The sequence below is a fragment of the Beta vulgaris genome, chromosome 9, assembly GCF_026745355.1.
Source record: "Beta vulgaris subsp. vulgaris cultivar EL10 chromosome 9, EL10.2, whole genome shotgun sequence".
Taxonomy (NCBI): Eukaryota; Viridiplantae; Streptophyta; class Magnoliopsida; order Caryophyllales; family Amaranthaceae; genus Beta; species Beta vulgaris.
This window is the reverse complement of record NC_079210.1, coordinates 4,329,135-4,351,171: the sequence shown is the minus strand read 5'-3', so window position 1 is coordinate 4,351,171 and position 22,037 is coordinate 4,329,135. Positions and strand designations below refer to the sequence as shown.

Sequence of the window (22,037 nt, the reverse complement as noted above, 5' to 3'; positions counted from 1 at the left end):
CAAAAAAAAAAAAAAAAAAAGGCAATCAACAACAATTAAAAATCAATCAAAAACAAAAAAGCAATTGCTTAACCAAGCTTCTAATTACTTAATTGAATAATTTATACATAGATTAGTATAGTATAAAGGTTAAAGTTTCAGTTTTTTTACCTTGTTTAGGGAATATAATCAACTTCAATGGGCCCCAACTTCACGACACAATGCAGTAACACCAGCGTCACTCACACCTTCTTCTCACTGTAAAAAACTGAGTTGCAGATTAGAGAAAGAGATAATCTTGTCCAGAAAAATTGAATGAAAAATTTAAAATGGGGAGGGGAAGGTGAAATAATAATTGAAGTTTGAAGAAGAAAGAAGAGAGAGGAAAGAGAGAATAGGAAGAAAAGTGAGAAATGCATGGTCTGTTGGAGGGAAATTAGGTCAGTAAAAAAAATGGGCCCCACTGTTAACGGAGTCACCTTTTTCTGTTAAGAGGTGGGTATTTAAAAACGTGAAGCTAAGTAGAGGTGGTTATTTAAATGCAAATGAAATTGGGGTGGTTATTTTGAAACAGGGGTATCTGACAGGTGGTTATTCACAATTTTTCCTAAGAAAAACAAACAACATTTTTACATACACAAACAACATATGTGATATACACAAACAACATATGTGATATACACAAGCAACATTTGTTACACGAAAACTTATATCTAACACATCTAACTGTTCATTTTTAACCTACCTACAGGGGAGAATTTTTTTGTGAGCTCTCCCAAGATCTAACCTGCTCTTGATACCATGACAAATTTGGGGTAAAGGGTTATGTGTGGCTTGAAATATTATCCATCAATAGGTAGAGTATTTATACAAAACCTAAGGTGATATAAGATAGGAAACAATCTTCCTAAAAGATATTGGACCACAACAATAAAATATTCAATAAATAATATTTTAACATTATTAAACCTAAATATATTATTCTCTTAATAATATGAACATGGAAAATATATTATACATATATTTTCCGATACTGATTATATCTCGTATCTTTAACAGATCCTCTTATGACCCGACTCGCGTCCTACCCGCACTGATCCTGACCCGACCCGCCCAATAACCAGGTCTAAGCACTGCCAAAAGACACTCGTGCAAATGTGATACCTGACTGATAGCAGGATTTTTAAAGGAAAATTTGCCAGAAACAACATTTTAAATACAAGTTTTTGCGAGAAACAACCTTTAAAAAAATATATGGCAAAAAAGACCTTGACAAGAAAATATTTTGCAAAGAATAACCTTGAACCGCTTTCCGGCATTGACCAAGAATTTTCAGCTTTTCGTTCAAACCAAACATGTGGAGTGCACGTGAACTACATCTCTTATATTTCAACCTTGTTTTTCTACATTTTTCGACATTGGCCAAATATTTTCTGACGTTGACTTCATCAGTATATAATGGGAAATTGGGTTGAAACATAAGATATATGGATTACGTGCCTTGCCATATTTAGTTTCAATGAGTCGAAGCCGCAAAATACTTAGTTAATGCCTGAAAAAAGGGTCAAGGTTGTTTCTTCAAATTTTTTTAAGGACTTATTTTCCCATATTTTTTTAAAACGGTTGTTTCTCGCAAAAACTTGAATTTAAAAAGTTACTTTTCACAAATTTTCTTTTTAAAACATATAAATAGGAAGCTTAACAAACACATATGAAAGGCCTGAAAATAAATAAATATAAAAGTACAGAAAAGAAATACTCCTACCATACAATTATAGAAGATTAAAATCAGGGGAAACCAGCAATGTCTTATTCCACTAAAATTCGTGATAAAAGTGTCGGCAACGAAACAATATTACAAACTAATGTTGTCGCTAGCTATTTCCTCTCCAATCAATTGAAACAATACATAAATCGCAAGAAAGAAAGAAAAAACTTATACCAAAAAAAAGAGTTAAAGCTAAACCAGAAGATATAATAATACATATTATTATCAAGATTATTGAGTCCAAAAAACAAAACAAATGAACCAAAAAAATTTATGACAACGGAGAACAAGAGCAATGCCTGGCTTTCCCATGTACGCCGCCGCGAATCTCGAACGATCAAGTTTTCGTAAAAAGATAAGCTATAATCTTGCGTACCATTCGAAGCTATGAAGCATGAAAACCTCTAAGACCTCAGGTATGAAGCCTTACAATAACAAAATCTTAAGGCTTAACTCGTTCGAGAAACCTTTTTGTTTCCGAAACATTAACCATTTCCATGCATATCAAATGAAGATCTTCAGCATTTCTAGTTTCTCTTCTTTTTTCCTCTTCTTCCGACTCTTCATAATACATTTATGTTATACTCTCTATTTTTGTAGTCCCTTCACAAAGGAAATAATAAGTACTCCTATAATGGTAGATTTTATTGCAAGTACTTGAAGATAATAATAATGGGTGAAGAGGTGATAAAATTTTGAAAAGTTTAATTAATCTAAGAAATGGGAAGATGAAAAGTTGTTCCCGAGAAGATGATGACGAGGTTTTCCCGTTAATGTTGTATTGTTGTTTCCTAAGCATGGGAAGAGGAGGAGGACGACTTTTTGTTTCACACGTTCATTGCTCTCTCTCTTATTACTTAGCTTTCTCTCTCTAAAGCTTACGCAAGAGTCAATGATTTTAAAGGAGGGACTTAAATGACCTCATATGAATCTTGTATTTTTTATACACTAATTAAATTCTAGATTTAATTGGTTTTCACGTACTATGATGAAAACTAGCCTTGTTTTGAGGGAGCAACGTAGTTCCAAAAGTTTTTATGAATTCTTAATGATTCATTTCAACGTGTGGACCCTTGTACCAGATTCATACAATACTTTCCTACACCAAGACTTTTTATTTGTATTTTAAACAATGCTCTACTTCATTTGAAAATTGAAATACTTACATTTTTGTGGTCAAATCTAGATCATATTATTCTATAAATATAGTTTCTCATCTATTTTTTTACTCCCTCCGTCCCATAATATAGTGCTTGTTTCTTTTTTACACGGTCTTCAATATGCAACTTTGACCTTTAATATCTTCAATTCCGTATTAATAGAAAATATAAAAAGTTGATATTATGAAACTACACATTGAGACGAATGTAACAAGATCCCACATGAATATGTTTTTCTATATATACAAATGAGAATATTCGGTCAAAGATTTTAAAGTTTGACCCACAAAAAATGAAATAGGCACTATATTATGGGACGGGGGGAGTATATTACAATACTTAATTTGATGTTTGTGTTCTTTTGCACACAAATCTGACTAATAGTAATCTATCGAGAGTGATAAAAGCTAACATCTTTTTATTATGGGTCTATCTCAATTTATTAGACCTTTATTAATCCTTATTAGATGTTATTCGAACTTATTTTGTAAGTGTATCACACCTTATTTTTGCTGAACTAGACTTATTAGACCTTATATGCTTATCTACCTTATCTTTTCTAATAAGAACTGAAAATATAGTAAATGAAACATACCCTACATGCTAACATTCAGTATATGAATATTAAGTAAAGGTTAGTTTATAAATGGATTTTTTTTTTACTTAAACTACTTTATAGAGTCGAGTTTTTTTCAAATTGAAACCTTCTAAAACCTTTCATTCTTAAAAATTAACACCTAAAAATTTCTTTTAGATTGCCACCAATTGGCAGATACCTTGAGCCCACTGGGCCTTTATTGGTTATATAATGCTCTGAATTTCCAAGCCCAAACCAAACGAGTGTTCGGCACGCGTTTGGACAGGGTGTCCCCCCCCCCACCTAACTTGTGTACATATTAGCTTTCAATGCACGCGATGCGTGCGATGATATTTTCCCCAAATCAAACCACTACTCCCCCAATTGTGATACCCATATTTCTAAATTTCACGCAATATTTTTCTCTCTATTAAATTGAACATCATCTTCATCAATTTTCCTCAATTCAAACCACACTTGTTTTTTTCTCTATCTATACAATTGAGACTGTCGATTATTAGCAAGTTGCAAAGTTGGCTTTGGCAGTCATGGAATTGGCTTTCACTCAGCCCGTCATGGACCACCGAGCTTGCTTGCGATCATGGCCCAAGCTCTGCAGTTTATGTTGAAATTCGATTATGGGCACAATTTTTTTGATTTTAATATATGGGTTAAGTATTTCTTTTTTCCCCGAATCCGATTTCTCATATTATGTCTTAATTTTTTTTTTATTATTTGGGCATGAATATTAAAGTTATAGTAACAAAATTTGATTTTTATATTTTAATATATGGGTTTAAGTTTTTTTTTTCCTCAAATTCTTTATAATATATGGGCACAAAAACAACTCGAGTTCTCATATTTTGTCTCAATTTTTTTCATATCTAGGGCACGAATATTAAAGTCATTTTCGATGAAATTTCATTTTTTTCAATCATTTATGATGTACTTTTAATTTTAATTTTAATTTCAATTATCTTCGAATTAAATTTTAAATAAAATATAATCTAAGTGAAATTATTTTCTGGAAAAAAAATAATACAACAGATATTCGTAAGAGTTACTGTAATTTGAGTTTAATTTGACTCGAACATACTACATATTTTTAAGATTTACTGAATATAGAACAGCACACATAATTTTATTTTCAAGAACGAACTGTATACCTAAAGAATCGAAAATTTTCAGAGTTTCGTATTTGAGAATGTCGTGAAGGTCCAATCTATGAAGAGAACTGATTTGTTTTTTGTTTGATGCTTGTGTTTTGGAAATATTAATTTGAGAGGATGTTATGCCATGTAATTTTTTTTTTTTTTGTTATTGTATGTAGTATTAACATTTGGTAAGTCCTTGATTATTAATTTTTTTTATTGGATCTTTTTTATTGGCAAGTTTATGTGGTTGAATCTTATATGAGTTGATTGGGTTTAAATTTTATTTGATTGATATTTTTGTTTTGGCAAGTTTATGCATGAAACTGGGGTTGATGAGGTGGCTCGAGGTAGTGGAAACTTGAAATATAATATCTATGTTGGGGGCATTTAAGTAAATTCTAAGGGGTACACCATTGCTCCACCCTTGGCTTATATAATAGAGATTTATATTTTATAATGTCTTTTTTGGTTACAAACATGTACTATTTTTTAAAATAATTATTTCGAAATTTATACCATACAATAGAGACTTAAATTATTCATGTAATTCGAATATAAGAGTTAGTTTTTTTTCAACTAATTTGAAATAACTTGCAAGATGAAAAAGAATTATGTACCTTTTTTAGAAGTTCGCATTTCGCCAATGGACAAATGTGAAATCTTTCTATCGAAATTGTATGTTTTTCTTAGTTTGTAATTTGTATTGACGTTGTAGTACATTGGTACATTTTTTAGTATGTAATTGTAAATTGTTCTTGGGAACGGAGTATGTAATTGCTAATGGGTTATGGTTGGTAATTGAATTTTTTTGTTTTTGTAAAGTTTTTTCATTTCAGTTATTTGTATAACGTGAATTATGCAATTCTATTAAGGAAAAATTGTGAATAACCACCTGCCAGATACCCCTGTTTCAAAATAACCACCCCAATTTCATTTGCATTTAAATAACCATCTCTACTTAGCTTCACGTTTTTAAATACCCACCTCTTAACAGAAAAAGGTGACTCCGTTAACAGTGAGGCCTGTTGACACGCTTTTTTATTAAATTTCCCGCCAATTTTCCTCGACTTTGACCTCTATATATTTCTCTAACATTTACAAACCTAATCTAAACAAATTTGGCAAAGATTTACTTCAATTCCACTGTGATTCCTCTTGAAGCTCAAAATTCAGGTATGTTCTTTGCAATTTCTAGGGTTTTAATGTATATATCTAGGGGAAATTAGGGCTTTTTATTGTATTCTTATGAATTCTAAAAATTCCACCTTTATGAACTTGTTAGGAATTTGCTATGGCTGAAAGGGAATCAATTACTTGCCATTGTACTCTCCCTGTTGCAAGGAGGACTTCTTGGACTGAGAAGAATCCCGGACGAAGGTTCATGTCTTGAAAATATGTAATTGCTAATGGGTTATAGTTTGTAATTGAATTTTCTTGTTTTTGTAAAGTTTTTTTCATTTCAGTTATCTGTATAGCGTGAATTATGCAATTCTATTAATTTCAGTTGACTTGTGATTGATTGTTATAATTGTATTTTCGACAGTTTTTTTTGAAGTCTTGTTTTGGTTGAAATTGGTCTTATAATTTAGAAAGAAAAGGGGGTAAAACGGTATATTGAAATGGGGACATCATAGCTCTCCCCTTCCCTTATATGATAGAGATGTATGCAAGTCCATATCAAGCAAGACCTAATCAGTTAATAGGCGCACCTCAGGGGGCCTCAATCTAGCTCCAGCCAATTGGGCCGCTTCACCTCGTCTCTCGCTCAATCAAAAAAAAAATTCTTTGGGTAATGTAATGAGCCTTGGGCCTCAAAAAATTGAACTAGCTTAGCTATAGAAAACCGAGTGCTTGACGCTCACTTGAATAAGGTGTTTTTCCACCCTCTAAAGTTTTTGTTCATGGATGCAGGTCCACTAATATATGGGTTCATTCACTGACAAGGCCCAAATCGAGTTCCGCACCAACTCGGTGATAAACGACTCAGATTTTACAAAAAACGAGATTGAATAAAAATTTAAGTTGGAATATCCAATGGAAAAAAAAACCCAAGCGTTGAGTGAATTAATTTTCTCAAAAATAAATACAAGTCGGATATAATTTTTTTCATACAAACATTGACGAACAATGTAAACAGTAAGCGCATCCTTAAAACGCTACAATTCCATAACAACATTATAATAGACCCGATCAATCACACCTCAGGTATCTGGGTGTGCTGGAATAACAACCATATTAACCTGCAAAATCAGGTAACTCACGACCTGTTGAATTATAAATTCTATACAAACCCACCTACAAGGTCTACTCTATTATATGGGCCTACTGCCTTTCGCAAAATACTGAAGAACATGCTTTTTGGGCATATCTCGATCAATTTTTATGGCAAGTCCATAACCCCTGATTACTAATTGGTGACTTTAATGAAATGATGCTTCACCAAGACAAACTAGGGGTTGCCCCTATCTAAAGCAACCAACTACAACCCTTACCCCATCTTCTTCAAACGCAATCAACAATTGATATTCCTTGTCATCAAAAAGCTTTCTCTTGGAAGTTTCTGTTTAACGACACACCCATCTATGAGCGGCTTGACAAGGCTATCCCAAACGCACAATTTTACGATGACTTTAATCGAAGTATGTTACTCTATTGGCAATTTTACGATTTCGGACCATGCGCCTATTTTGTTCTCAACAAATCATGAATCCATCACCAAAGCACCACCATTCAGCTTTCAAAATTGTTGGGTCCTTGATAAAGACTCACACTGTATCATCAGGAAAATTTGGAACACATAAATTGCAGGTTCACGGTTTTATCGCCTTCAACAAAAACTACTGCGTATCAAGACAGCTATCAAATCTTGGACCAAAATAAAGTACAAACACAGCCAACAAGCTACACGCCAATGACCAACAAATAAAAGAACTATAAGCAAAACTATGGCATCAACCTTTTAACCAAATATGGATTAAACGAACACATCGATCAACTACTCATTCAACGTGAAAAACTTCATCTTTTTACTCAAAAGGCATGGGGAACCTCTGCCCGAAAAACCTGGCTCACTCAAGGAGATCGCAACTCCAGGTTCATATATAACAAAAAATTTAAAAAATTCATACCTACTCCACCATCTTCCGTTTGAAGAATGAAGTAGGGAAATGGGTGGACTCGCAACATGATCTTGCGAATTTGCTCACCAAGTCATTCAAAGATTGATTCAAGACAGCAAATAATTCCCAACGAACTTTAGATATCAATTTCATACTCCATTTGTTTCACAATCGGACTCTCAACTCTTGTTGGCTCCCGTGTCTCCAACTGAGATTAAGGAAGCCATTTTTGATATTAAACCTGATAAATCGTCGAGCTCAGATGCGTACGAGCAAAATTCTTCCAAGCCGACTGGCCTATTATAGAAAAAGATGTCATTATTGCCTGAACAACCAAATAATGTCTGGGTTAATTTAGTTAAGGATAAATACCTGAACAACCAACCTTTTTTCAAGATTCTCCTATTTAGAAGAAGATACTTCAGCAACGTAACATCCTTCGCAAGGGCTTCCGATGGAAAATCGGAGATGGAACCCAAAACCTTTTCTGGCTTCACAATTGGTGCTCTCATGAAAGCCTTATTAACATGCTAAAAATCCCCCATGAGTAAATTAAATTGACATTTCATTGCGCCTAAGCCATTTCATCCTCCAAAACATGAACTAGGATCTTTCAAAATTAGCTTCTCTTCTTCCCGAACATATTGTCAGCATTATTAAAGAAATTCCTTTACCAATGAACCAATCATGACGAACCCATCTGGGGACTCTCTTCTTCAGATGAGTTCACAATCAAATCCGCTAATTGGCTAGCTCATAAAGTCCTCATTCAGCAACCTAAATGGGATTTTTTTTTGGATTTGGAAACTACAAATCCCACCTAAACTACAGATCCTCCTTTGGCAAATTTGTCACAACAACCTTAGTGTTCGTCACATCCTAGCCAAACGAAATATAATCCCTTTCTATCACTGCTTATTCTGCAATCTAGCAGAAGACTCTCAAGACCAGCTTTTTCTCTCCTGCACCTGTCTTATGCCTCAAGGAGCTTCAAGATTTTACAGATTGGATGCCACATAATCTGAACATCCAACCATTGCTCACCACTCTCTCCACTCTTCGACCACAAAAAAAAACTCAACTACTGAAATTTATTTTCATTATTTGGAGTATTTGGAGCGAAAGAAATGATATTATTTTCAACAATGCCACCTTTAGTATCCACATAATCCTCCACAAGGCTAAATTCCTCCACAAAGAATGGACCCTAAGAGAGATAGTTAATCATTGTTTCTCTAATGTCTCTTTGTTTTCTTCATCACTCTCCACTCGATACCACCCCCATCATCACTAAAACTACATCCTTGACACCTAGGAGCCTCCTCCTCCACAATCACCAAAATGACATATCTTTCGCTTCTAAGTTTTACCTCGATCTATTAGGTATTGTGCATCTCTTAGGGTTCGTCCGGTATTAGTATGGTTTTCTTTTTTTTTTTTTTTTTTGATTTTCAAAGTCACATAAAAAATTAGTCAAATTTATTGGGAACATGATGATTTTGAAAACTGACAACTGAAAAGTGAAAATCACTTTTTCTTGTTTCAAGATTTTGGTTTTTAGTTTTCAAAATAACTAAAAACAAAAAAGGATAACGAACGAGCCCTTAGTATTTTGATTTGTCTCATTTTGTTACCCCTATTAGTTAATAACTAGTTTTTAGGCTCGGCCTTAATTATATTTGCATTTATTGATATCAAACTTCAAAAGGACAACATATAGTATCACTTGATTTAGTCATTAAAACTTTGGTATATATGCTTGTTATTACGGAGTTGAATCTTATGCTATGCATTTTCTATTTTTTATTATATGTTGATTAGATGGTGTTAAACACTCTAAGGAAAGCGTCACGTGGTGTCGTTACGTTCCTTGTTTAATAACATCTTTTAATATATAGTATAGATTAATATTTTGAGCAGGTCGATCTCTCAGGTCAATTACAAGAAACAAATTATATATATTGTTATTCATAAATTTCATGATTAATTTGTTACCTTTCTTATTTTTTGGTCCAGTGATAAATCAAAAAATTGACATCATAAAGTGATGAGTAAAAGAATCTTAGAGGTTTGAGTTTGAAAATAGTAGTTTAAAAGGAATTAGGGTTAGATAATATGTCATCAATAGTCTTGTACTCTTGTGGTAGTACCATAATAAGTAGAGATTCAAATACTTGATAAGTCTTTTTTAATTAATATAATTATTATAAGACTTTATCATATTTTATTTGAAATATTAGACAATAAATTTATAGTATATTGATGGCTAAAATCTCACTTTTCATTTCAAAGCTCACGTGTTTGATACCTTATAATTATACAATAATATGCATATTTTTTATTTGAGGAGTTCATATGCATATAAAGCGCTTGCATTACAATTTTCAGGAGAGTGCCACATAGTATATAGGCTTTCTTAGTAACAACTTTTAATATGTATGTAAAAATTGATAATATTTACCATTTATAGAGTTCAACTAGTTATTAGGTCTGGGCTATGTCCCGGGTAAGAAAAAAAAATTCATTTATTAATATAATACTTTATGATAATAACACGAAATACAACTTAGCCTAGTGGTTAAGACTTTAGTCTATGTACTTGAGGTCTCGGGATCAAATTCTAAATTTTTTTATTGACATGAATTACATGAACTAAACCTCCATAGGGAGAGCGCCACGTGGCACAATTTCTTGTTTATACACGCCTTTTAATATATTGGTATAGATGATCTAAAAAAATAAGTAATAATAGTAATAACTATGACAATAAATTTATTTTTGCTATCAGTTTTTTTGCTGATACTACCGGTTTGGTTAATTGTTCTTGTTTAAGTACACCACACTACGGGAAATAAGTATTCAGAATCAGAACTACTGCAATACTAGATATAAGTACATGCTAAATTATTGCTCTTGTCCTACTCATGTTATACGCGGACCCTACGTTTAAATAATTCAATAATTTAGCCGTGGGTGTGCAGGATAGAACTTTCCTGGACATCTGGTAAGTGGAAATAAGTGATACTTTTCCATACTTTTATACTCTTACGAGTAATTCCATGTACTTTAATCAGAACATTCATGAATGATGAATCTGCTGTCGGCTGCATCCTTAACTAAACCATCACATGCATCATGATTAATATGGCTGAGGCTAATTGATTGTAATTTATCTGATTACTATTTTAGATTATGATTATAAGTAGTAAGTACTTCATATCGGACGGTACCCCTGTCTGTCCAGTGTCCATGCATGCATCACTTGTACACCGTTACAGTAATTTTAATCAAGGATAGTACATGTCCTCAGCTACTAGCAACATTAAATTGTTGCTTTTGTTCCTTCACCATGGTCTTAAGCTTCTCAACTTATGAAAAAGAGCTTTTATTTTCCAGATTAGACCAAAATAAAGGGCTAAGGGTATTCGGTAAGGAAAGACCTAATGAAAATATTTAGCATAGAAAGATGACAACGTATAAATATTTAGGAATTGAGTGGTTAGTTGTTCCATCTTCTTTAGTAAAGTATAGTTATCAATTCTTATATCAAGCATTTAGGTCCCGTTCTTTTGTAATGGGAGAAACTGAACTGAATCGAAAATTGAAATGAAAATTAAATTGAACTAAACTTACTGGGAGAAAGCTGCACATGAAAATAAGTTCAAAAGAACAAGGTTTAAATTTAGTTACAATCTAGATGATCTTTGTGTATGTATTAAGGAGGTCCTAGATGAGATTGATCATTTTGAAGACCTGAACATTTTGAGTTTGCTTTTCCCGTAGAGAAAAAATAAGAAAACAAAATATGCGCAATATTCTCATTTCCTCTATACCGATTCTGCAAATTTACAACACCAGACTGAAGCTTCAGTCTATAAAACCACACGAAAAAATGGCTAACAATACCATATATAACCCCATCACCAACTACGTTTTCCAATATACAGTTTTGATTAACATCTTTAACTACATATTACTGTGGTAATAATGTGATACTATTCCAAAGTTGCACATTAAAGCAAAACCAACATGACTTTAACAAGATCCCAATTCTCTCATGTTAATGTGTAGAAACAAAGAAAAGGCACATGTTGTACACCTACACTTATTTAAAAACGGAAGAAGTATCACTTGGGACAGCAAAGAGGACACAATTCAATTGTAGAATGGCTAGAATGAACCTGGAATACCTGAATTTCATCATTGTTTTACCAATAAGACCTTAAAGGCTGGGACTTTCCAAACAAACTCACAACATCAAACTTCATATCTTCAACTATGGCTACCAAAGCCATTCCTTTTGCTGCTTATGTAGTCAAAACTTATACGGGCTTGTTGGGCAAAAAATTGTGGTCCCGAGTGGCCCAAGCCTGCAAATGATCACAAGCAAGCCCGGAAAAAAAGTCAAGCTGAATTTTAAAAGGACAGTTAGTTGATAAAAAAATCATGTCACCATCCACACACAATCAAGCAATGTCACTTCGATCAAGCATATCAACCAAAGTCATTCGTCTTGGGAATCTAGGTGGCAGCCTCAAGTACATTGCATCATCAATCTCAATAGGCAGATGAGTCGCAACTATCACAATTCCTCCCTTCTTTCGATGCTCGGCAATTATATGCTCCAAAAGTTTTACCCCATCATCATCCAAAGCAACACTTGGCTCATCTAACAACCAAATAGGCCGATCAATTGCAAGCAATCTAGCAAGCTGCACCCTTTTTCTTTGACCCATTGACAACATCCTTGCCTTTTCCTTTGCTAATCTTCCAAGTCCCATAAGCTCCAATGCTGATAGAGATCTCCCTTCTTTTCCTTCGAGAACTTCAAACCACTGAATATTTTCCAGGACTGTAAATTTCTCCTTGATAGCATCTTTAAGAGAAACCCATCCCAGCTGAAGCTTATATTGATGGAATACTCCTGACTGTGTAATGTCATGACCATTCCAGAGGATTTCACCAGCAGAAGGCTTTGAAAGCAGCTACTAACAGCGCAGAAACGTGCTCTTGCCTGAACCGTTGCTACCCGTTAGCACAAGTGCACCTCCATCATGAACAGATACATTCACATGACGCAAAATTTGTTGGGCATTTCTCATGCAGGATACATTGTTAAGAAGTATACGAGGAAGTGGGGGTTTTCTCAGAGACATCTACGCACAGAAAAGAAGATAAATGAATAATGCAAGATATAAAATAAATGAGCAGCGTGTCATCACCAAGGTACGTCATCAATAACCACCACATACCAGAAACATTCAAGATAGAAATCTACATCACTAAAATTTGCAAATATTATTGTGCATTGTTTTAATAAAAAAGGCAAGAATGTATAGCACACCCTGAGAAATCAGCATATATAACAACGAAAATCTAAATGTAGCAAATGAATCACGCACTCTCCGGTCTCAATGTGACTGGACAAGAGAATTGGAAGAGAAAAGAAGGGGAGGAGAGAGTGAGCGATTGATTTGATTTGGATATGGATTAGGGGAAGCGAGGAAACTGAAAGGCACTGACAAATCCAATTCCTAAAGTTGAAAACATTTAGAGGGAAAGCACATGCCCACTTCTACCTCCCATCCATCGCGTTCCTTCTCTTCCCTTTCTCTCTACAAGTGCTATCCAAACACAGTGTAAATAGGTTCCATCATTAGCTAAAAGTACCAAAACTTGTAAGGAGTTCTCATTTCTTCCTCACAAAAGTAATGACTACTGATGAATTTTAAAATTCACATGAGCATGGAGTAATAAGATGCTACAAGCTCAAGATCTAGAGATGTTGTAATCTTAAATCCCTTCAAAAATCTTGAATATGAAACTCACAACACAAATAAGTGCTAGACAACATTCTATATCATCAAAGCAGAAGTAAAACCAAACTCACGATATAAATAAATGCTAGACATGTTTTTAGCTGAATTGAGAAGGGTTATAATACGCTAATAGCTTCTTTATGGTATAAAGAGCCCCTTTTGACATTACACAAAAGCGATGCTTTTCAGTCTTCTAGCACTGGAAAGGGGCATTCCTATCATTTTTAACAAGTAAAATAAAACAATATTGTGATGTTACATTTCTTGACGCATTTTCCAATCCCAAAAAAAGACAAAAGCAAGCATTAGAATTCAAGCTGATGTTAGATATTTGACTTATTATACCTGAGAAGGAAACCGGAAAACACAAAAGTAAAATATTTGCGAACGCAGGAAGGAATTTGCATTAAAATTGAGTAGTGCATCTTCATCCCACTAAATTAGAATTTTAATAAGGCTAGAAAGTAGAAATAAAAGGTTCTACAGCACAAAGCATTATCTACACCCAGCGAACATGTCAGAGGAGACTAAGGTATCTCAAAAGAGGGGCAAAAGCAAACAACTGAACTAACAGAGCTATACCTAATCTGACAACAAGTTTTATGTCAAACTCTTTCTAACAACATAGCCAACTGAGCATCATTTTGGTGAAAAGTAATTGACATAACACTTAATCCGATTAATCGTGTTGATCATGACTTAAAAGGTCCTGCTTTTAGGTGTAATGCAGTTAGAAATTAATATAGGACTATTCTGAACTTGAACTGCTACAGATCCCCAATCACCTCCTTGATGGCACAAAAACTCAAAAGAGTTAAACAATCTCTCGTTAAAAACCACATAATCAAGAAACGAATAGAACTACACAAAATCTTTAAAATCATGAAAAATTCTACCTTTGTTTGGCTAGTGATTTAAGCAGGATGTCAAAGAACCTTAACAATATCTATCTAACACTTATTAAGAAACCAAAAACCTTAAAAAAAGACCTCATATCGAATATGATCTAAAAACCTGAAGCTCGTGATAAGATAGGTCCAGATAGTGGCGGATCCAAGATTTTTAACTAGGTGTTAGCACCAACCAGTTCACACAAGACCAGAAGATAAATATTGAACAAATTATATAATATCAAATCACAACCATCATCAATCGGCAATAGCAGCATCATTCTTTATGCATTGCTTTTGCAAAGAAAGTTGAAAATTCCTTTCTTTAATTCGCTTCCTTCTAGAAAACTTAAGATATATTATATTCATCTTAAAAACACTTCCCTACAACATCAATTCCACAACTAGACCTGTGCGAGAGGGGATGTGCCCAGGGCCCAAAATACAAGAACCAAATAGTAAATGCCATGGAAAGAAAAGTAAAAGTTAAAAAAAAAAAAATGCCCCGTTACTGCCAAGAATAACACACAACTTCTTCAATCCAATTCTTTTCCAATTCTCCAATTGATAGTTTCCATACCTACTCTATTCTCACTTCTTTTCTAATTCAATTCCAAAGCTTAGGATCTGTTTGGCGAAACTAGCTGTTCCAGTAGCTGATAGTTGTTACAGTAGTGGTAGCTGTTCAGGGTAGCTGATGGCTGTCTACTAGCCACTATTACCGATTAGCGTTTAAACTAGTTGTTTATTTAGAAGTGTTTGACAAGAGTAGCTGTTGAAATTGTAAAAGACAATAAATGACATTTAATCAAATATGAAATGAACGAAAACAATTTCATTAGTTAGTTCAATAGTTAAATTCAATATTTAGTTTTCAAAGAACTTATACTAGAAAAAAGGAGTATATGACTTTTTACTCAAAGAAAAGTATAAATTTAAGATAATATTTAACTCTAAAAATATCTATATTACCTATTTGAACTAAAATGTTTGTGGAATTTGGAATATAAAATATTGTGAAATTTCAAATATATCTTCTCTTTGAAATAAATAGTTTAGATCACATCCCTACCATTGTATAAGAAAATGAATTGCCATAAAAAAAAGATTAATAAACAAAAAAAGGATACAGAAATAAAAAACATTGGTCCACAATTCTACCTTATACTATTATATAGTGTTTATTCGCTAGACAAATACCTATAAATCTCAAACGTTGCGTGAAGTAACGTTCTACAACAACTACCCATAATCTAATCTACTCCAACAGTTACCTACTACAACCACTACCTTACCAAGCACTCATAATTTTCTTAAATAACGTCTTGATCTTGTCCAACTACTACCCGCTACTTAAAGCGATAATACCAAATACGGCCTTATTTTTGGATTTATTATCCTTTGCTTTGGAATTTACTCTATTTATTCTCTCACTTCTTTGCAATTTATTCAACTCCAACTTCTTCAATTGAATTGGTTGTTTCCATATTTACTCTATTCTCTCACTCCTTTTCATCCTTTGTTTTGGAGTTTTGGTTCATGAGTTGTATTTTCAACGGCTTGATACTCCAAGAACTCGTTGTTTAAGGAGATTCCACCAATCACACAAAAATGTTGGGGTAGTTTCACTCATTTCTCTGTAATTTTTTATTTGGATTTTTTTGGTTCTGCAAATTCTGATTTTTTGGCTTAGTATAGTATCATTACGATTTTTTGAATAATGAACTATAATTGTGAAATTTGAATTTTTGTCATGTTTGTAATTCGTAATTTAGTAAATCCTATTGGTTCGTCGCCTTTAACATTGTTCTAGTTTTTCTTTGGGGATTGTGGTTGTTGGGTTGCCAATTTGTGTTTTGAAATTGAGGCATTTATTAGATGGTCTCTTAACATAATAAAAATTGTCATTCATGACAATTTTTTAAAATTATTGCACTCTAGAAACCGAAAAGTTCTATACTCCCTCCGTCCCAAAATATAGTTCCCATTTCCATTTTGGGTGTCCCAAAATATAGTTCTCTTTTCCATATTTAGTTCCACATTTTTCCATAATCTATACATATATATTATAAGGCGTGCGTAATAACGTTGATGCGCCACGTGGCACTCTCCTCCTGCCACTAGAATTTTGCCACGTGTCTGTTAACCAACAAATTCAAGTGGTCATTATTTAAAAAATAAATATGCTAAATCCTGGGCTCGAACCTCTGACCTTGCGTAAGGGTTCTTAAAGAATCATCATCTCATCTAACATCTCTTAATGATCCATGTTTCCACAAAATTAAAAATATGTGTTGTAATTAGTTAATGTTATTAAACATATCCATTGCATCCTTAGAAATAAATAAATTTGCATGTTCATTAAAATTAATTATGTATGCATGATACCATTTGAAGAGCAGTGTTGACCACTACAATACTACCCCTAGGGAGTTTTAGTTCATGTAATCTATGTACACTAAAAAAATTTAGAAATTGCATAGTATAGGGTTTGATCCCGAGACCTCAAGTACATATACTACAGTCTTAACCACTAGGCTAAGTTGTATTAATTGTTATTATCATAAAGTATTATATTAGTAAATGAATTTTTTTCTTACCCGGGGTGTAGCCCGGGCCTAACAACTAGTTTGTTTAGAGAAACCGTGTCCCATCATTTATTTGCTTCTTGAATTTTATTTTTACCTTTGTTTATTCAACCAAAATGTTACAATTAATGCTCTTTCACCAATTATTCTCCATTCTCTCTCCTAAAATAATCTTTTCCCATACAATATTTATTTAAATAAACAAAAAATCTTTATTATCTCTCTTATATTCTACTTGCATAAATTACCGTTAAAAAAAAAAGGAAATGGAAACTATATTTTGGGACAGAGAGAGTATTACTTATTAGATAGGGTCTCATTTTGTAGTTCGCCTATGGTCCACCGATAACTCAAAAAGGGCCTGTACACAACAATATTGTTCCAACATCAATCCTTCCACTCCAACATCGATATGTAACAATTTCAATAACGCCAAGCAACTTATCGAGCAAAATAGGAGTATAAATTTACTACAGGCAAAACATGAAACAAAATTAAGCAATTTTGCGTGAGCATCATTAAAAGTTTAAACTGATATAAATACAAGACTCAAAATACAAACAGGCGTGGGCGAAAGGGGCGTGTGCCCAGGGCCCCAAAATACAAGACTCAAAATAGTAAATGCTCGAGAAAGAAAAGTAAAAGTAAAAAAAAAAAAAAAAATATGGCAGGACTGTTCCTGCCGAGAATAGCGCACAACTTCTTCAATTCACTTCTTTTCCAATTCTGCAATTGATAATTTCCATACCAACTCTATTCTCTCACTTCTTTTCTAATTCAATTTCCAAAACTTAGGACCTGTTTAGCGAAACTAACGGTTCTATTAGCTGCTAGCTGTTACAGTAGTTGTAGCTATTGAGGATAGCTAATGGCTGTCTACTAGCCGCTACTAGTGATTAGCGTTTAAAATAGTTGTTTAATTAGAAGTGTTTGGCAAAAGTAGTTGTTGGAATTGTAAATGACAATAAATGACATTTATTCAAATATGAAATAAACTAAAACAATTTCATTAGTTAGTTCAATAGTTAAATTCAATATTTATTTTTCAAAGAACTTACACAGAAAAAGGAGAATAAGACTTTTAACTACTCAAAAAAATGTATAAATTTAAGTTATAAATTTAAGATAATATTTAACTCTAAAAAAAATCTATATTACCTATTTTAGCTAAAATGTTTGTGGAATTTGGAGTATAAAATATTGTGAAATATCAGTTATATCTTCTGCTTAAAATAAATATTTTAAATCACATCCTTACCATTGTAAAAGAAAAAAAGTGAATTGTGATAAAAACAATTAATAAACAGAAAAAGGAAAAAAAAATTTAAAACATTGGTTCACAATTCTACCTTATACTACTATATAATGTTTATTCGCTAGACAAATACCTATAAATCTCAAACGCTACGTGTAATAACGTTCTACAATAGCTACCCATAATCTAATCTACTCCAACCGTTACCTGCTACTACAACCACTACCTTACCAAACACTCGTAATTTTCTTAAGTAGCGTATTGATCTTGTCCAACCACTACCCACTACCTAAAGCGCTAGTGCCAAATAAGGTATTATTTTTGGATTTATTGTCCTTTGCATTGGAATTTACTCTATTTATGCTCTCACTTATTTTCAATTTATTGAACTTCAATTTCTTCAATTGAATTGGCTGTTTCCATATTTACTCAATTCTCTCACTGATTTTCATCCTTTGCTTTGGAGTTTTGGTTGGTGAGTTGTATTTTCACCGGCTTGATACTCCAAGAACTCGTTGTTTAAGGAGATTCCCCAATCACACAAAAACATTGGGGTGGTTTCACTCATTTCTCTGTAATTTTCATTTTTTATTTTGATTTTTTTCGTTTTGCAAATTCTGATTTTTTGGCTTAGTATAGTATCATTACGATTTTCTGAAATTTTGAATAAGACCATACCTTTTCTTTTCTTTCTTTCTTTTTTTTTTTTTTAAGAGACCATACGTTTTCTTGATAGATACTACCTGTGTTTTTTTTTTAATTGCAACGATTAGACATTTTCCCTCTCTACTTTATGTCAAATCGTTGCAACTAAAAAAAACAGAGGTAGTACTAAGTAGTATACATGAATTTAATGTTTCATTGTGATTATGAAATTAACTGAATTTTTTTTAAGCATAATAAATCTTGTTTTCTGAAAACTTGACTAAGTATTATTAAATCAGATTATTGTTGATTAATTTTAGATTAATAAAACGCATAATCTGAATAATGCACTCTAATTGTGAAATTTGAATTTTTGTTATGTTTGTAATTCGTAATTTAGTAAACCGTGTTGGTTCGCCTATGGGCCACCGATAACTCAACAACGGGCCTGTACACAACAATATTGTTCCAACATCAATCCTTCCATTCCAACATCGATATGTAACAATTCGAATCACTCTGAAGCAAATTGTCGAGCAAAATAGGAGTATAAATTTACTAGAGGGAAAACATGAAACAAAATTAAGCAATTTTGCGTGAGCATCATTAAAAGTTAAAACTGATATAAATACGCATAAACTCATCTATAAACTATGGACCAAAACAAAAATCAATATATTCGGCAACATAATTCCAATTGAGCATGAAATTCATATTCTAATTCTAGTTCATCAAGAATGACAGCAAAAATAAAAATAGAAGCTGAAAAATTTTGCAACGGCGAAACGAGAATCGATTAACTGACCTGTGGTCCGCTGTCGCTGCTGCCGACTCCACCACCGTTGATAATCGTGGTTGTCGAATTCCGTCAGCTTTGCGCGCGTTTTGAACTCACCGTGTATTGCTGAGGTAAGATTTGGAGAGTCACGAGTTGCGACTCCCCGATTAAGGAGAGAGAAAGTGAGTGAGAGAGAGATGGTGGTTGAAGTAGGAGGTATGAGAATTGATATGAATGGAGGATGAGAGAGAATGGAGGAATACAAGTGTTATAGATTTAGGGGAGAAGAAAGGGGTTTTTGTGGGTTCCTGAAATTGGTTATGGGGCATGTTCATGACCATTTTGTATGTTTAAATTTCATTCTTGTGAAATACTTCCTCAGTCCGTTTACTTAATTTGACTTATAAGTTACAACACTATTCATCTTTATTACTTTGACCATCATTTATATTTTATAAGAAAAATATAATCATGTGTGATATCATTTTGATTCGTCTCAATATATAGTTTTGGAATATTAAATTTTTATAATTTTTACAAATACATAATTTGAGATATTATTACTCAAAGTTCTACATCGATAAATGTGAAAAGTCAAAAGAGGTAAACTAATAAAGGATGGAAGGAGTATAAAAATATGCAAAAATCAGAAAAAAAAAAATTTAGTTTTAATTTTTTTGTTTGCTTAATGAATTGACGGGTCTAGTATATTTTTTTGATGCAATTTGGCGGGTCTAGTATATAAGTAATGACTAATCTTAATTTTAATCTAATCTGAATCTTAATTTTAATTTTAATTTAAATCTTAATCTTAATATATCATATCATATTATAGCATAGTATATCATATCTGAAAGATTACACAATAACGGCTTAACTTCTCATTCATCACTTGGCACAATATATACTACCCTGGTTCCCTAAAGATCTTCCTTGTTACTGTTCTTACAGATACCAAGGAGGATTTATTTGTGTGGGGTGTGGGGTGGATAAAGTAGGAGAGAGAAAGAGGTTAAGATAAATAAACAAATAAAAAAGGGTTAAAGTAGGAGAGAGAAAGGGAGTAAAATTGAATTAATAAGGTAATGGTGGACTATATGATAGGGACATGAGAGGGTAAAAAGGGGAAAAAAATTTCCAAATAAGGAATAAAGCAAAAGAGGGAAGATCTTTTGAAAACGCATTGAAACAGAAAAAGGGAAGATCTTTAGGATACGGAGGGAGTATGTTGCAATATTCCCTAAACCTAGAAAATAAGATAGACTAGATATTTTAGGGAAATAACCATAAATAAGATAATTACACAAATCAAGGATTTTCACTGAGTTTTGCCAAGTGCCTTTGTAAAGATGTCGGCCAATTGAGACGATGTAGAAACATGAGCCGGAGAAATGAAACCTTCATTAATTACATCACGAACGAAATGACAATCCACCTCTATATGTTTTGTTCGTTCATGAAAAACAGGATTCTTTGCGATATGCAAAGCAGATTGACTATCACAAAACAACTTAATAGCCTTCGGGTGATTCACACCCAAACTTAACAACAAAGCCTTTAACCATTTCAACTCACAAGTTACCGCAGCCATAGACCTGTATTCGGCCTCTATCGAAGAACGAGACACTGTATGCTGTTTCTTGGTTTTCCAAGAAATAGGAGAATGTCCCAAAAACACGAGCCAACCTGTAAGTGACCTACGAGTAATGGGGCAAGCCGCCCAATCTGAATCACATCACCCCTGCAGAGTTAAATCACAATCTGCACTCAACAAAATACCTGACCCGGAGTACCCTTAAGATAACGAACCACTCTCAAAGTGACCTTGCAATGTTCAGTTCGTGGTTCCTGCATAAACTGGGATAAAATATGCACTGAGTAGGCTAAATCCGGCCTAGTCACTACAAGATAAATCAGACGACCAACTAATCGACGATAAGATTCCGGATCAGTGAGAAGCTCTCCGTCAGCCAAGCCAAGCTTATGATTTTGTTATATAAGGAAACCACTCGGCTTGGCGCCTAATAACCCAGCCTCAGAAACAATGTCTAAGGTATACTTCCGTTGACACAAAAACAAACCAGCAGAACTACGAGCTACTTCAATGCCCAAAAAATACTTCAAAGGACCTAAGTCCTTCATCTTAAAACAGTCACTGAGATAAGATTTGAAAGTACATAATGCAGCCGAATCATTCCCAGAAATAATAAGATCATCGACATATACTAAGACATTAATTTGGATAGTTTCCTTAGTAAATGCAAAGAGAGAATAATCAGAGTAAGATTGTAGAAAATCATACTCT

At 33.3% G+C, this 22,037-nt stretch overlaps 1 protein-coding gene and 1 long non-coding RNA gene across 2 annotated transcripts; one reads left to right on the top strand and one right to left on the bottom strand.

Annotated features, from left to right (window-relative positions):
• Positions 1–1,204: 1,204 nt before the first annotated feature.
• On the top strand, positions 1,205–6,166 carry LOC125493510 (uncharacterized). The gene is made up of 2 exons (XR_007270116.2): positions 1,205–5,811; positions 5,921–6,166. It is a non-coding gene; the product is annotated as an uncharacterized LOC125493510 (long non-coding RNA).
• Positions 6,167–11,548: 5,382 nt separating this feature from the next.
• LOC104902759 (ABC transporter I family member 1) lies at positions 11,549–20,082 on the bottom strand. The gene is given in 3 exon segments (XM_048636481.2): positions 11,549–12,913; positions 17,356–17,415; positions 19,760–20,082. A coding segment is annotated over 1 exon segment (690 nt). The 5' UTR covers positions 17,356–17,415; positions 19,760–20,082; the 3' UTR covers positions 11,549–12,223.
• Between the last annotated feature and the right edge of the window lie 1,955 nt (positions 20,083–22,037).